Source organism: Nicotiana attenuata, chromosome 7 (assembly GCF_001879085.1).
Source record: "Nicotiana attenuata strain UT chromosome 7, NIATTr2, whole genome shotgun sequence".
Lineage (NCBI taxonomy): Eukaryota > Viridiplantae > Streptophyta > Magnoliopsida > Solanales > Solanaceae > Nicotiana > Nicotiana attenuata.
Window position 1 is genome coordinate 37,250,678 of NC_031995.1, and position 14,864 is coordinate 37,265,541.

The 14,864-nt window shown below is 35.9% G+C and overlaps 1 protein-coding gene across 1 annotated transcript; it reads right to left on the reverse strand.

Moving 5' to 3' along the window:
- On the reverse strand, positions 3,681-9,729 carry LOC109228948 (nuclear/nucleolar GTPase 2). The gene is made up of 11 exons (XM_019394221.1): positions 9,312-9,729; positions 8,858-8,991; positions 8,478-8,607; positions 8,188-8,345; positions 7,584-7,685; positions 7,376-7,480; positions 7,043-7,171; positions 6,400-6,540; positions 5,543-5,643; positions 5,208-5,265; positions 3,681-4,207 (listed from the first exon to the last, which is right to left on the reverse strand). Exons 1-11 carry the CDS (start codon positions 9,541-9,543, stop codon positions 3,935-3,937), a joined length of 1,563 nt encoding a protein of 520 aa, XP_019249766.1. The 5' UTR covers positions 9,544-9,729; the 3' UTR covers positions 3,681-3,934.

Sequence of the window (14,864 nt, forward strand, 5' to 3'; positions counted from 1 at the left end):
GTGGCCTAAAGCCAAAACATACTTAAACGTCCATATTTTTTTTTTTTTTTTTGTAAAATGCATATGATAATCAGATACAAAGCAAACTCCTACGACTTTATCCTAGTGGTAATTGTATAACGCGTGATGTGTGAATTAAGTGCACGTCACGGCTTGGAACTCTATCATAAATATGGCATTAATTAAGTGGAAGAAGGAAGAGGGGGCACGGTGATAATCTGTCGACTTTTTCGAACCTTGTGCCTCAATGCATTTGGAGATTTCTTTTAAAAAGATGAACAAAACATAATTGATTTCCAATGGATGGATCAATAAACCATGCTGAAAAGAAATAGCCAATTCAGAGAAACTGAGTTAAAATTAGAAATGAAATCATTAGAAACATAAAAAAACATGAGTGTACATAGGGGAAAAAAATAGATTTGATTACGTTCATCATTTAATTAAACTGGAAAGAAATTTATCGTTATTTATCACTCAACTGTGTAAATTTAAGTAAAACTTTTAAAATATTTTATATGTTAATAATAATTATATAAAAATATATGTGATACATAATATTTAAAATTAGTGCCCTTAATATTTTGGGGGCCTAAGGCAATGGCTTCATTTGCCTTATCCTTAAGGCCGGCCCTGAGGGTCATGTTGGCATGTAGGGGATTTATCTAACTATCATTTTGATGGTGACCGAAAACAAAGAAGGAACTTGTCCTACATAACAAATTTCTTAAGACTTGAAAACATCTCTTTGAAATTGTCAACTGAATGGAGTCAGAACTTCTACCATTCGTGTGTGGTGTATATAATTATTACATGCCAATGCCTTTATTGAGAAGTATATTAAGAAAACTTATATTTAATTGAACTCACAAAATCTAGTTAAATTTTAGATGCTGTATTTTGTAGTCTTAGGGTGTGTTTGGTACGAAGAAAAATATTTTTCATGGAAAATAAGTAGTTTTACGCCAATCAAACATGGAAAAATTGGAAAACATTCTCCTTCGTAGTACACCCTTAGTTTTCACTCAATATAATTTAAGAATTTTTTTTATTATCTCTGTTTTTGGAGACTTTTCGGTTTTTTTTTTCCATGTTTCTATTTTTGCGATTTTTAGGCTTCATTCCATGGTTTGTTGTTTCTGTTAGTCACGGATTTTATAGTCTTAGTTTTCACTCAATAGAATATTGTACTCTTAGTCTTTGATTGAATTATGGTCTTCTCATTTCTAGTTTTATATATTTTGATCCCCTTTAAGTAGAACCCTTAATTATTTCATGAAAACATTCAATTGTAGAAATATACCTCTAGGAATACTTATACACCGAATTCAATTTTTTTCTTATACTAAAAATATGATTTATGTAAATGCATTCATGACATCCCAACAAAAATTCTTTCAGGCGAAAAAAAATACTAAAAGCGACATATTGGAATGAGAATTTGGAGAATAACCCTTGTTGACACTTTGACTGATTGATGTATGTATAGAATTCTAATTATTAGTACATGTTATGTGCAATATAACAGTGCATATGATTAAAAATTACAATTAGGAATTGACTGAGTCAGAATGGTTTGATTCATGTGAATAATTGTGCATGAGCCTCCCACTAAATCAAAATCTAGACAGCAAATTCAATTCACTGCAGTGCAAATATGAGTACTTCTGAATATTCTTTGTGGTAGACTTTAATAATTGGCATTTATTAGATGCACATGCAAATTTCACTTTTAACGTACCAATTATAATACTATTTTCACTGATGCCCCGATTTCCAAGTGCACTGCCGAACGTTTGGGTCACTGTAAATGTGTGACAAGTAAATTCCAAGAACAGATGGGTCATCTTTAGCTCACATAAAAACTGAAGCTTTCAGGGAAGGAAATTTTAAGACATTATATTTGATGGCAAAGAAACTCATTCGACAGCTCCCACCAACTCGAAAGCCTTTCGCTTTCACTCTTGGAGAGCTATAACTATGGGGCTTTTCCAGCTTGAACGGGAAGAAATCCATTAAAGGAAAAATAAATTTCATGTAGCTCATCTAAAAAAGAATTATGCTTCAATTAGGGGTGTTCATGGTTCAGTTTGGATCGATTTTTCCCTTAAAAAAAATCAAACGAAGTAAGTCGATTTTTCAAATATTAAAACCAATTCAAACTAATTAAGTTGGTTGTTTATTGATTCGATTATGTCGGTTTTTGTCGATTTTTCAATTTTTTTGGTTATTTATCGATGTTTTTTAAAATATGAGACATATACTACTAAACACATATTCTGGCAACAACATTTTCAATGTATCACTATCAAACCAACTGCTTTTTGAGAAATCTATCATTACCAAGATATATTGATGATAATTGAATCAAATTGTGATGAATAATTTGAGGACTCAATTAAAAATAGATTCTTGTACCTAGCAAAAGAGAACTACCAATCAAACTAGAATGTAAAGGAAAAGGACTAGATTATTATTATAATAGCAAAGAACTAGACTAAAAGTGCAAATGATTAACGTGTATCATAAAATTTTAGAAATTTTGTATAAAAGTATACATATATATAGATGTAATAATAAATTTTAATAGTTACTTCTACAGTCGGTATGGTTGATTTTTTTCGATTACATTTTGATTAAACCAAAAACCAAACCAAATTTGATCGATTCTAAAAATTCACAACCAAAACCAAATCAAACCAAAAAAGTATCGGGCTTTTTTGGTCAATTTAGTTTGATTTTTAGTTTTTCAGGTTTTTATGAACTGTTAGAATAAACCGAGGGGAGAGAACAACGAATTGCGTACCTTATTGATACAGCGGAAACCGTTGAACTCACCACCAAAAGAATTACACCAAATCGTATTCTGAATCTCCAGGAAACAGAGTTTTGTTCACTGTGTTCTTCCTTTTACAATTTTCTGCACCTATGAATCTCTATACTGAAGAGAAGTATATAGAGAAGAGGAGATGGGGAGAACTTCTGATGATAACTACTACCCCACGTTCTCACGTTTCTCAAAAGAAAACGTGCGGTAGTTTTTTTGGGAGTAAAAACCTACGGGTAACCTCCTTAGGTTTTATCCCCCTTTTTTATCTCTTTTTAAAACGGGTCAGGTCAGTCCACATGGGCGACCCACGACCCAAACCTTATATCCAATATGAACCCCCTTAGCTTCAATATTAAGCAAGTTCGGATCAACCATATGGATCGTCATTATTTATGCTGCTCCAATTAACACGACCCAAACCTTATATCCAATATGAACCCCCTTGGCTTCAATATTAAGCAAGTTTGGATCAACCATATGAATCGTCATTATTTATACTGCTCCAATTAAGCTCATATCAAACTAATATTATATAAAGACAAAATTTTAAATAAATATAAAACCTACAAGATGGATCGTCATTATTTATGCTGCTCCGACCCAAACCTTATATCCAACATGAACCCCCTTAGCTTCAATATTAAGCAAGTTCAGATCAACCATATGGATCGTCATTATTCTCCAATTAAGCTCATATCAAACCAATATTATATAAAGACAATTTTAAATAAATATAAAACCTACAAGATGGATCGTCATTATTTATGCTGCTCCAATTAACACGACCCAAACCTTATATCCAATATGAACCCCCTTAGCTTCAATATTAAGCAAGTTCGGATCAACCATATGGATCGTCATTATTTATGCTGCTCCAATTAAGCTCATATCAAACCAATATTATATAAAGACAAAATTTTAAATAAAAACCTACAAGAAGTCTGTATATTCTACTAGCATATAAATCTGCTAGGACTAGAAAACTCTTAGAAAGCAATGGATCTAAATTAGAAGTATGAATGAAATAGAAGAACTAGTTTCAGAACTGTGCAACAGCTGCTGCCGTACTACAACCATTACAAGTCTGCAAGATGACCCACCCATCTAACTTTCACCCAATAATTCGGTCTGGCTGAATAGCTCCTCCTGAACAGGAACTTCTTTCAGTTGTTGTGATGAAACAACGTCAGCAATAGCTTTTTTAGCAGCCGCGGCCTGATCGTCATCCACAGCAGTGTCTGCCTCAGAGACAAGTTCATTTTGCTCGTCAGAGGCATCATCATCCAGCTTTGGAGGTGGAACAAAGAAAGGAATTTTGCCTCTTTGCCAATCATGGAGAACCATCTTGGCGGCAGTCATATAGTCAGGTTCACCTCCCTGTATCCCACAAATAAGCTTATATCAAGTACAGTCTATCACTAATGTCTGTGGACAGCCATAAGCACAAAATTAAAGCAAAGTATACACCACACATAGTTGAAGGATGTTAAGCACATTGCTGAATTGTAACCCAACTGACCCAATATGTTAATCACTAAACATGTTGGGCACAGATAAAGATTTTATCACAAATTTCGGTGGAATAAAGAAATATGTACGTTCTTTATCCGGTCTAGGACTATGGCATCAAAGATGCAACATCCTCTTTGTTCAAGCCAGCTATGCGTCCTAGATCTCTAAAGGATACTGAACAAGAAATGACCCCAAAAATAAAAACATGACAAAAAAGTGGACCAGTTTTTAAGTAATTAGACACATACCATATCACTAAAATTGTCCATGATGTTAAAAAAACAGAAAATACATATTTCCACCAGCTCAGAAAAATAAAACTTCACCAAGTCTGACATGTCAAACTAGATATGCTCCGTGCTAAGCTATGTAGTTTAACTGAGAAAAAATGTACTTCTATGAGATTGCTTTAGTAGAGCTTTTCACACTTCTTTGGATATTCATGCACCCCACAATTAGAAGCTTAACCCAAGAAGACAATCTAACTCGCACCCCACCCCCCTCTGTTTACAGCTCTGGTAGTACTGTTCAAAGCAACAGCATGATTATTCCCGCATACAGGACTTCCATTCTCAACCTGAAATAGCTACTTCACTATCAACACCCATTAAAGCCCACTTAGTTCCGAACATATTGTCAAACGATAACCCAAAATAATTGCTACATATCCTTTTTTTTTGAGATGGCATATCCTTATTCTTTGACTACCAATTGTTCAGCTAGTGAGCTTCGTTTTGTCCTACATGAACTGATGAACAATTAAAACGAACATTCGAAGTTACTTGTCCTATATAACTGATGAACATCAAACAAAATACTTTTAAGTCATCACTGCTGGAGAGGTGAATGGCGGTGTTCAGTTTACCTTCAGAAGTTTGCCTGTTGACTTGCATAGCTGAAGAAGAAAGTCATTATCATCAACCCTGGAAATATCACAAATATTATTTAATTCAGCAGCACAACAAAGATTCCGCCTGACTTTTTTGGGTGTAAACATAAGCTGCCAAAATAAACATGATTCTTGCTTTCCTTGGTGAAATCCTTGACCTAATGTGTAGATATAAAATGTGATGAAGCAGAAATAACTATGCTATATTCCACTTCTACCTATATGAGGAAGCAGGCTAAGAAAACTAGATGAACATCCTGCCGAATACTTGGGGAATTTAGAATCCTAATCCAATGATATAGAAAATTTACCAATCCTTTATCTTATAAGCTCTTTGAAGATGCTCCTTCTTAACACGATTCAACACTTCACCGATGTGTTCAGCAGCATCCTGCAGGTTTGTCACTCGTACCTGAAGACAATAGCCCAAAGGTTTAACTAAGTTTGAACTGTTAGTCAAAGAACCTCATGCTTACAGCAAAAGAGGAAATGGACATCTTTCAAGGAATAGACACAAAAATATTCACAAATTGAGAAAGGAGGAAAATGAATCTCTAAGGGAAGATCAAGTACAGAGAGATCCTATACAACACAAGATGATAAATCTTCACTAGTAAGACTAGTAAACCCGGTTCAGTGGTACATATCCAACTGGCAAAAATTAAAGCACAACCCTTAGCAGGTTTGGTCCTTCAGGTTCCGAAGTGGGGAAGCCAGCATCTATTTAACAGCGTGACTGCAGTTTTTTTCTTTACATTTCCCTATCAAAATATATTCACGACTAAATTCTTCCTACATCATAACTATATGAGGTGCTCATTTGAATGATAGGTAGAAGTGCTCACCTAATAGGCTTATTAAGATACATGACAAAATTTTCTATTAAAAAAATTAAATGCCAACAATAGTCGCAATCAGGAAAAATATATCAAATTATTTTAAAATGCGAAAATAAATAGGATATAGAGTCTCAATTCCATATGAGAATCCTTTTCGGGCATTTTTCTCTATTTAGGACCATAATTTTTGTCAAGAAAGATCATCAAAGCAACATTGGGTCACCTATGCCTAAATAGTCCATTTTACAAACTCATTATATCAGCCAGAGGAACTAAAAGTAAAGCTTTAGGTAAAAATAGCAAATCAAGCAAAAGTAAAAGACACATACCACACCCTTCAAGACTATATCTGTTTCCGAATCTTTATTCTGATAAACTACACCAGGACAGTCGATCAAGAAGATCCTCTTTGTGAGTGTAATGTACTGCCAAACTTTCGTCTCTCCGGGGATAGGAGCCACCTTGCAAACCTAATTCCAAAAGGAGGAGAAAAGGTTAGTTCCACTCCCAAAGCAAAATTAATGTGGTTGTCAGAGAAATGAGCATAATACTCAAATTAATATCATATTTCAGAATTCGGGATATGACCTTTTAGACGCTAAGTACACGTGATACAAAAAGCAATTGCCATTATCCAACGAAAAAACAAATTCAAAACAAATTCCGATTATTTATTATTTAGGGAGATGGTGAAGGGAGAGGAAAATTAAGCTCTAGAATTGTATAAATGTTTAGTACTCATGAATCCAGTAAGCAATAAGTTCACTGTTGACTATCCTGCATGTGATCTTTTTAGAAGCAACATTACTCGACAAACAAAAGTTAAGTTGGGAATAGCTTGAATAGTCAAAACACAATTCTCAGGAGGCAGATGAGCTATACAGGAAAAACAACAAGCATTACAGAAACAACATGAATAAAGCCGACACAACTGCCTAAAAGAGGTAGAAGAAGTATGAAGGAAAAGCTTACATTCTTTGTGCGCAATGTATTAATAACTGATGACTTGCCAACATTGGGATAACCTACAAAACCAACAGAGATTGCTTGCTTGTCGCTCTTTATTCGAGAAAACTGTCTCAGTACAGACAAAAGAGAACCCTGAATGCAAAATGGAAAAGAAAATAAAGTTCAGAAAAAAAGTTATCTGTAAGGGGCACATGCACATGCATGCACAATTATCCATGTGATCAGAAATATAGAAAGGAGCATGACGGAAGGCATTAATTTACACATCAAGTACGGTATTTGTGAGTATATTTGTATTTAGAGGTGAGGCAAGGTCAGGAGATATTGCGAGCATACCTTTCCAAAGGACTTGGTGACACTTGCATGAAATGCCAGAGTTGGATATTCCTTAGAGAGTACTCTAAGCCATCCCTTTGTTGCCCACGCAGGGACCAAATCACACTATATAGGCAGAAGACATCAACTGATTCAATTCCTGAAGTAAAGATTAACATCCAAAAAAGCAGAGTATAAAATTCGGTAGTACATTGATAATAAGGCAAACCTTATTCAGCAAAAGGACCATATGTTTATGCTTGCAATTTTCTTTCAAATGCTTCTCCAAATGGTAGCACCTTGTACCTCTGGGGTCTCTGGCATCAAGAACCTGCAAATCCAGGTTAACCACAGTAAGCTAGGACAGCCAGCATTATCCCGTCCATCAAAAATATCCTAAATTCTCCTTAGCCGACAGAGGAAAACTACATCAGAACATTACATGTTCCATAAGCAGCACACAGATCACAGGCAGAGAAGTAGATTTTTTTTTTTGGATAAGGTAAATAATTTTATCGTAATGGATAACTTTCCTGTATATAAGCAGCATACCAGAAAGTAGAGAATCTAAACATAACATGATTCTCAACGAATGACATTCAATCTTCTATATTAACTGGAACTCATGGGTGCACCAATAAGAAACAAGGAAAAAATCACGACAGAAAAGCTATGCCTGGTACGCATGGTTAAGTGTGATATGGTTTGTGTACTGGGCTACAAGTGGAAATTTGCATTTTTCACCAAGAAAGCTTTTAACTGGAAGAATATCAACCACCAATAACATCCGCCATATTAGAAATAACAGGGATTTTAAAAGCCACAAAACAAACCTGAACAACTACATCAGAAGAGTCTATGACTTTGTAAAGCTCGCCCCAAATTCGTTTACTTTGTCCTTTCTCAAACATTGTGTGCCTAACAAGATCTCTGAACCCATCTGCATTTTCATTCATGGAGGTGCTAGCACCATGTTTGTCTTCAAAGGCATCTGCAAAATTCAGAACCAAATTTGTTGAAGCAAATAGCTACTTAAGTGCTTAAGCCCAAAAGGGAAATTTTACATGGCAACCATTAGCAACCCCTTAACTTTAGCAGCCAGGAGATGATTCTCATTTCATACCTTGAGACACTTCAGCCTTCTTGGCTAAAGAATCATAATCTAATGCCATAAGTTTGGGGCGTTTCCTCTTCGCTTTAGGTCCAAAAGCATCAGCAAAAGGCGCATTGTCAAGAAGATGAACTCGTGCTTGCTTTGAAAAAGAAAAAAAAGAACAATATTAGCAAACAGAAAGCAAATCAAGCATGAGACCAGCAATAATTAGCCTCAATTTGTGTGTGTGTGTGTGCGCGCGTCTCACAGCAAGCTCACTGATCAAATAACAATATGTATGCATATAAAAATGATACTCCATTAATCAGTGAGCCGTGAGGAGGTTCACATTGATCCAGTGGGAACAGAAGAACAAGTCAATAAGCACAAGGGGAAAGCACACTGCATACCTTCTGGTGATCATTTAAAAGGGACATGGGCAACTTCCTTTCCTTTAATATGACATTGTAATTACTGGAAAGCCGACTTGATAGCTCTTCTCTAAAGAATTCCAGTTCCTTCTGGTTAACCACCCGAGTATTCCCTGTAAAGTCCCCGGAAACCATATTCTAGTTCAGTCATTTCAACATAGTTCATCCATACACTAAAAACGCATTTACATTCAATAAATTAATTGACCAGACAGGATAGTTGAGCAATGAATATTCAAATAATTTCAGCTGAAGTTAAACATTAAGACTCCATCCTCCATCAATTATTAACACTTCCATTTAATCCAATGCCAATTGTGACTGAATTTCAGAGTTATATCAAACCTAAGTAATACATATTAGTAAATATTTGTAGTAAAAATATACTTAGTTTGAATCACAGAGAAGCGAAAGTGTGAAACTTTTTACATACCGAACCAACGGCGATCTGGTTGTATCCGAGTTGATGGGAGTTCCTTTGATTGTAAGTCGTGCTTAATGATTTTACCCTTAACGTCACGTTTTGGCCTGGTATTGTACATCTTGAGCCGCCGCACAGTGGCGGCGCTACGGCCATTTTTGGTTGCGCTGCCATCTCTGTTGCTGTCTAAGGAATGCTTTGGCTTTCCCGATACGTTCACGGACCTCTCTTTCGTCTTCGCCATCTCCGTTTGATGCTCAAAGAGCAAATATTAGGGTTTTTGGAGTCGGCGAAAAGCCTTATACCCTGCTTTCCAACACACAAGTTTCGGACGGTTGGAGAGGGTGTTAACTAAAACCTAGCTTTCCAATATGTGTGCGTGGAGAGGATGTTCTGATATTTACCCTAAGCTGCTCTAACTTTAGCTTATTTATCTTTTGGCATACAGACCTTTTCAATTTTGCTTTTTATCTTTTTCGGGATACCTTGTAATTTAGGTCCAGTTCATGTGTCTTGGATTAAACTAGGCAGTGCATAATTTGGTAGATATCGAATTACCGTATAGAAATTAAAAAATTTAGTATTTTGTATTCGATATTTTGACAATAAACTTGTGAAGTTAAAATCTTTAAGTATTCTTACACATAATAATTGTTTTGGTATCATCTTTGACGAGTCAAATTAACTAAAAAATATTTTTACTTCACCAGGGAATTTGAAAATCAACTTATGTTTTAGTTTATCTACATATTAATTTTTACTATTTAAGATGATTATTTTCATCATGTACTTTATACAACTTATCTATTTATTTAATAAATTGTTATCAAGCAATCTTCAACATTACTATCACTATTGAGCTTGGAAACTAAATATTTGGAAAAAGGACCAAGTTATCGCTTATTTTATACTCTTCGTCGTTTTTAAAACAAAAATAAGAAATCACTGATTGTTTGTTATTTTGTTGCTCTAATATCAGTTGTTAGCTAAATCTTTTTCATTTAAGGCCACAAAAATAGTTATACCAAGCTAAAATTAAATCTCTACTCTTGTCGATTTTGAAATTACAGGTAGATACTTGACAAAATTACCAAAATTATTACTTTCCACCAAGTCGTTCCAGATTATCAATGTTGTATTCTTATCAATTTTGCACTACCACTACGTTTTAACATATTTTTGTGATGACTTTTAATCACGCCCAACTATGCCTTATAAAAAGGACAATGCGGTCGTTGCAAATATAATCCGGTTTACAAGTCCGGAGTCGAATCCCACAGAGAACTAAGGTTTAGCTACAGCTGTTCATTATCACCAAGAAGACAAGCTTGAACAATTCCTAACTTATAGATATTAAGATTCTTCTGTTTAACTAATTAACTAACAAATAAAAATAGTAAATTAACAACTAACGATACTGAGGGTTAGAGAAAAGATTAAGGAGGTCTAGAGTTATGATTTCCCCTATTGTCAGAATCCTTCCCGCTATGTCTTCTATAATTTCGCCTAAGTATTCTCTACCGATCATGAGCACTCTTATTACCGTAAATCTCTCCCGAGTATTACGACAATTTACTAGACGCACTCTCCCGAGATACGCTAGTTGGCTTTTAATACAGCTCACTTTAGATCGCACCCAAGGCTTCGTTATCCCTAATCCCGCCTTTAAACCCTCGGTTATTGATCCCTCATATACTTTGGGAGTGGTGTTGTTCAACAATTACCTAAATATGCACTCTCTCCCGAGTTATGCATACTAAATAGGCACAGCTAATTGAGAGCTCTTCAATCAACCAGAATATAAACGTAGTTGAACGAATAGAGAAAAGCTATGGCTCAATTATATAAAAACATAACAAGAATTTATCCTACAAAAGGTTCTATCAAAACTCTAGATAACAAATTAGCTATTCATAATAGTATGTAAAACTACAATACTAAAAGTCATAACCAACAATGAAAAATAGGAAGAGGAAGGAAAAACTTGTAGAAGAATTCTCCGACTTGCTCCCAATGTGTTCTTGCCTCCAAGGGTGTTGTCTAACCCTAAAGTAGTGTCTCTCCGCCTCCTTAGGTCTAATTTGTGTCCAAAATATGTCCTCCTCTTGTTCTTGGCCGGCCTCCTTTGTTTAATATAGGGTTTAGGACTTAAAATCCCATGGTTTGCACTTTAGTCCCTAAAATTTTCGCTTCCTGCCGCGGTCCCACCGCGGTCGCGGTGGAACCGCGGCCAAACATGCCCTCTGATTCTTCAGTTGTCCGCGAGTACACTCTGCCGCGGTTCTGCCGCGGTCGCGGAAAAACCGCGCTTTTTCACCCTATTCCGTTTGGAATTTGCAAAAACGTAAAACATGAAAGTTGTAGCCCTTTGAGTTAGCTTTCCAACCATATATTGTGGAGCCCAAATGGAGTTCTGAGCAAAAAGTTATGCTATTTTACTAGACAGTGCGCAATATGCCTCCTCAAGTCTTCGTTCGTACTTAATTATCAAATTTGACCTCCGAACACGATCCCGGCTTAATTCCTTGAGCTTTTACTCAGACTTTAAAGCTTCAGATCACTTAAATTCATTCCATTACATCTATATAGCTCGGAATCACACCTACAAGGCATAAAATACACAATTAGTGCAAAACACTAGCGATTAAAGCGCAAACTCAATTAAAGTGCAGTAAATTCGAGTGTAATAAGCGACTAAAATATGCAATTATAGCCTATCATCAACACCCCACACTTAAACCATTGCTCGTCCTCGAGCAATCAAACTCCATTTTTTTTTTATAGACACGACATTTTTAAACAATTCTCCTAACTCATCACACCAAGAGTATTTAAAATAGACTAAGCACAAAAGCGTTACATCTTCACCTCAAGATTTGACTCACAAGTACCACACGTTATTCACAACTCACCCGCTTACTCTAATATAGAGGTGACTGACATTACCTTTCCTTCATGAATCAAGTGCCCTCACACAACAAAATAGAGTAGTTCCACACAATAAAATTTAAGAACACTTAGGAACTCAAGATAGAAAGAATTCACTCACTCTCAGAAATAACATTCATATGCCACAAAAGATGCACCATAAGCTTGCCCGTAGTGTACTACTCCACTAATCGAGCTCATTCAATTTTGGATCAATTAGGACTTTATTTGGTTGTAATGTAGGCTATGGGACGGGTAGGATACATTTAGATATAAGAGTGACTACACCTCCCTAAGCACTTTAATACATATACTTTAACATTCAAACCCCATACTTATGTCAAACCAAACTCCACCTTCACATCAATTTATATTACCCCACACTTCTTTAAGCACAATTACGTCAAGAGCCACCACTTATCAAGATTTTTTTTTCCCACAACAATCCAACTATTTTGTTTTCAATTCAAGTGGCTCTTCCTTTTTCAAAACAGTGCACCTTTCTCCTTATTTCATTAGTTTCACTCAAAAGCCAAACCAACCACCCCACACTTTAACTTTTACAGAGTTCATAAATAATTCAAGTGCTCATGAGAGGTTTCAATGGTTCAAATAGATGGTTAATTCGAACAAATGGGTAAGGCTTGTAATGTGGTTGCCAAAGAAACAGGATTACAGGCTTGAAGGGGTTAACTACGATACATAATAATTAGGCGGGTAAAATATACATATCTGGCTCAACAAAGAAATGCCTATATCACTTGCTAGACTGAATAAAACTACTATTTCGCTTTGCAAACACACGGGGCAAGTTCTAGGCATCAAATGCAATGCACAGAATATCACAAAACCTCACACACACATGGCACATAACTCACTCAGGATTGGATTCATCAAGACACCCTAGTCAGAGCAGTTAAGCAAATTTAAGATCATACAATTTAAGGTACTTATACAAGAGTCAAAAACTGAGCCTAAGCGTCACAGCCAAAGTACTCACTATTCTCAAGGCATAACAAAGTCAAGAGATATTGCTTCATTTCAAAACAAAATACAATGGCTCCTATTCCCAAAAAAAAAAAACTAACTACACCCGGTTCAAATAAAACCCTTGGAAAAGAACCGTGGTTTAAAGAAAAATCAAGGGGTAATTGCTACACTACCTAACAAAATAAAAAATCTTTTTGGTATTTTCTTTAGACTTACTTCCCTCAAGAAAACTGTCTAGAAGATCCGTCATCAGGAAAAGTCCAATCTTTTAAAAAAAACAAACACAGCTAAAGTAGCATGAAAAACCACCCAGACAATCTCCTCACCCCACACTTAAAATTGTGCATTGTCCCCAATGCACATCCATACATACAAGAAGGTAAAAGAAACTCCCTGGTAGGCCAAAGGCCGAAGCACTAGCCGTTCATGGGGTACTCAGACTTCTCCCAAGCTTGGTCCTTCGTGCGGGTACCTCACACTTAGTTTCAACCATTTGGTTTGCTGATGCATCCTTCCAATACCTTTGCTTTCCATGCTCCTAGAAAATAAAAAAATTGACACTACAAAAATAATACAATTAAAAAAAATAAAATAAAAAATAAATAAAAGAAAGCAATAAAGCTGGGTTGCCTCCCAACAAGCGCTTGATTTAACGTCGCGGCACGACGTGAATCACTTTCTGCCTCCACTTTGAACATATGAATCGGACCCCAAGTTTTGATTCTGCTCTATGATCATGCTCCTGGGGTGGTGGAACGAATCTGACTAGCCCAATAAAATAATGTAGTATTCTGCACTTCTTGGCCTTTATATGAGGTGTGTAATCCCGAATTTTTGGCAAGAAGAATTCCAGAATGTAAGCACTTTGTTCATCATTCCTGGACTCCTCAAATGGCTCGGACGACTCTATTTCCATATCATCATCTAAACACAATGTGAAAAAATTCTTGGAGTGAGGACCAATACGCTCAACTACATGAACATTGGGACTATCTACATTCTCAATACTAATGACCATAGAGTCAACTAAATATGTATCCTCAATATCCTTGGTTGACTCTAGTATCTCTTCTACAACATCGGCATCCTCAAAATCTAGTGTGATTGATAGTTGGTGTTCTACTCTAGCCTCCTCCTCTAGCTCATCAATTTCTGTATCTAATTCACGCTCTTCTTGGATACTATTCACAATATTGGCTTGTTGAGCATTAAAAACTTCAACCAGTTGACTCATGTGAACTTTCAAGTTGTGAATAGTTTCCTCCTGCCTTTCTATCCGCAGTAGTAATTTACTCTGTTGTTCCAAAATGCACTTTAACGTATCTTCGATCTTCTTTAGGTCAGCTTCCCTAGGTTCTTTGTTCCTATTAACTTCACCAGAAAAAGAAGAACCATCAAAGTAAGGGGTTGGGGGAAGGTAAGAAATATAAGCACAACCGTGAAAGTGACCATCTTGACCACCACACATATCACACACATTCCACACATAAGATTGAGTTGGTGCACAAAACTCGCTCTCAGGAATACTTTGATAATTTTGCCCTAGGTGGTTTCCTTCACAATATGCATAAGGAGGATCAAAAGTAGAATTACCAACAATAAAATTCTCATAATTCCATGATGTCATGTTTCTCAAATAAACTAATA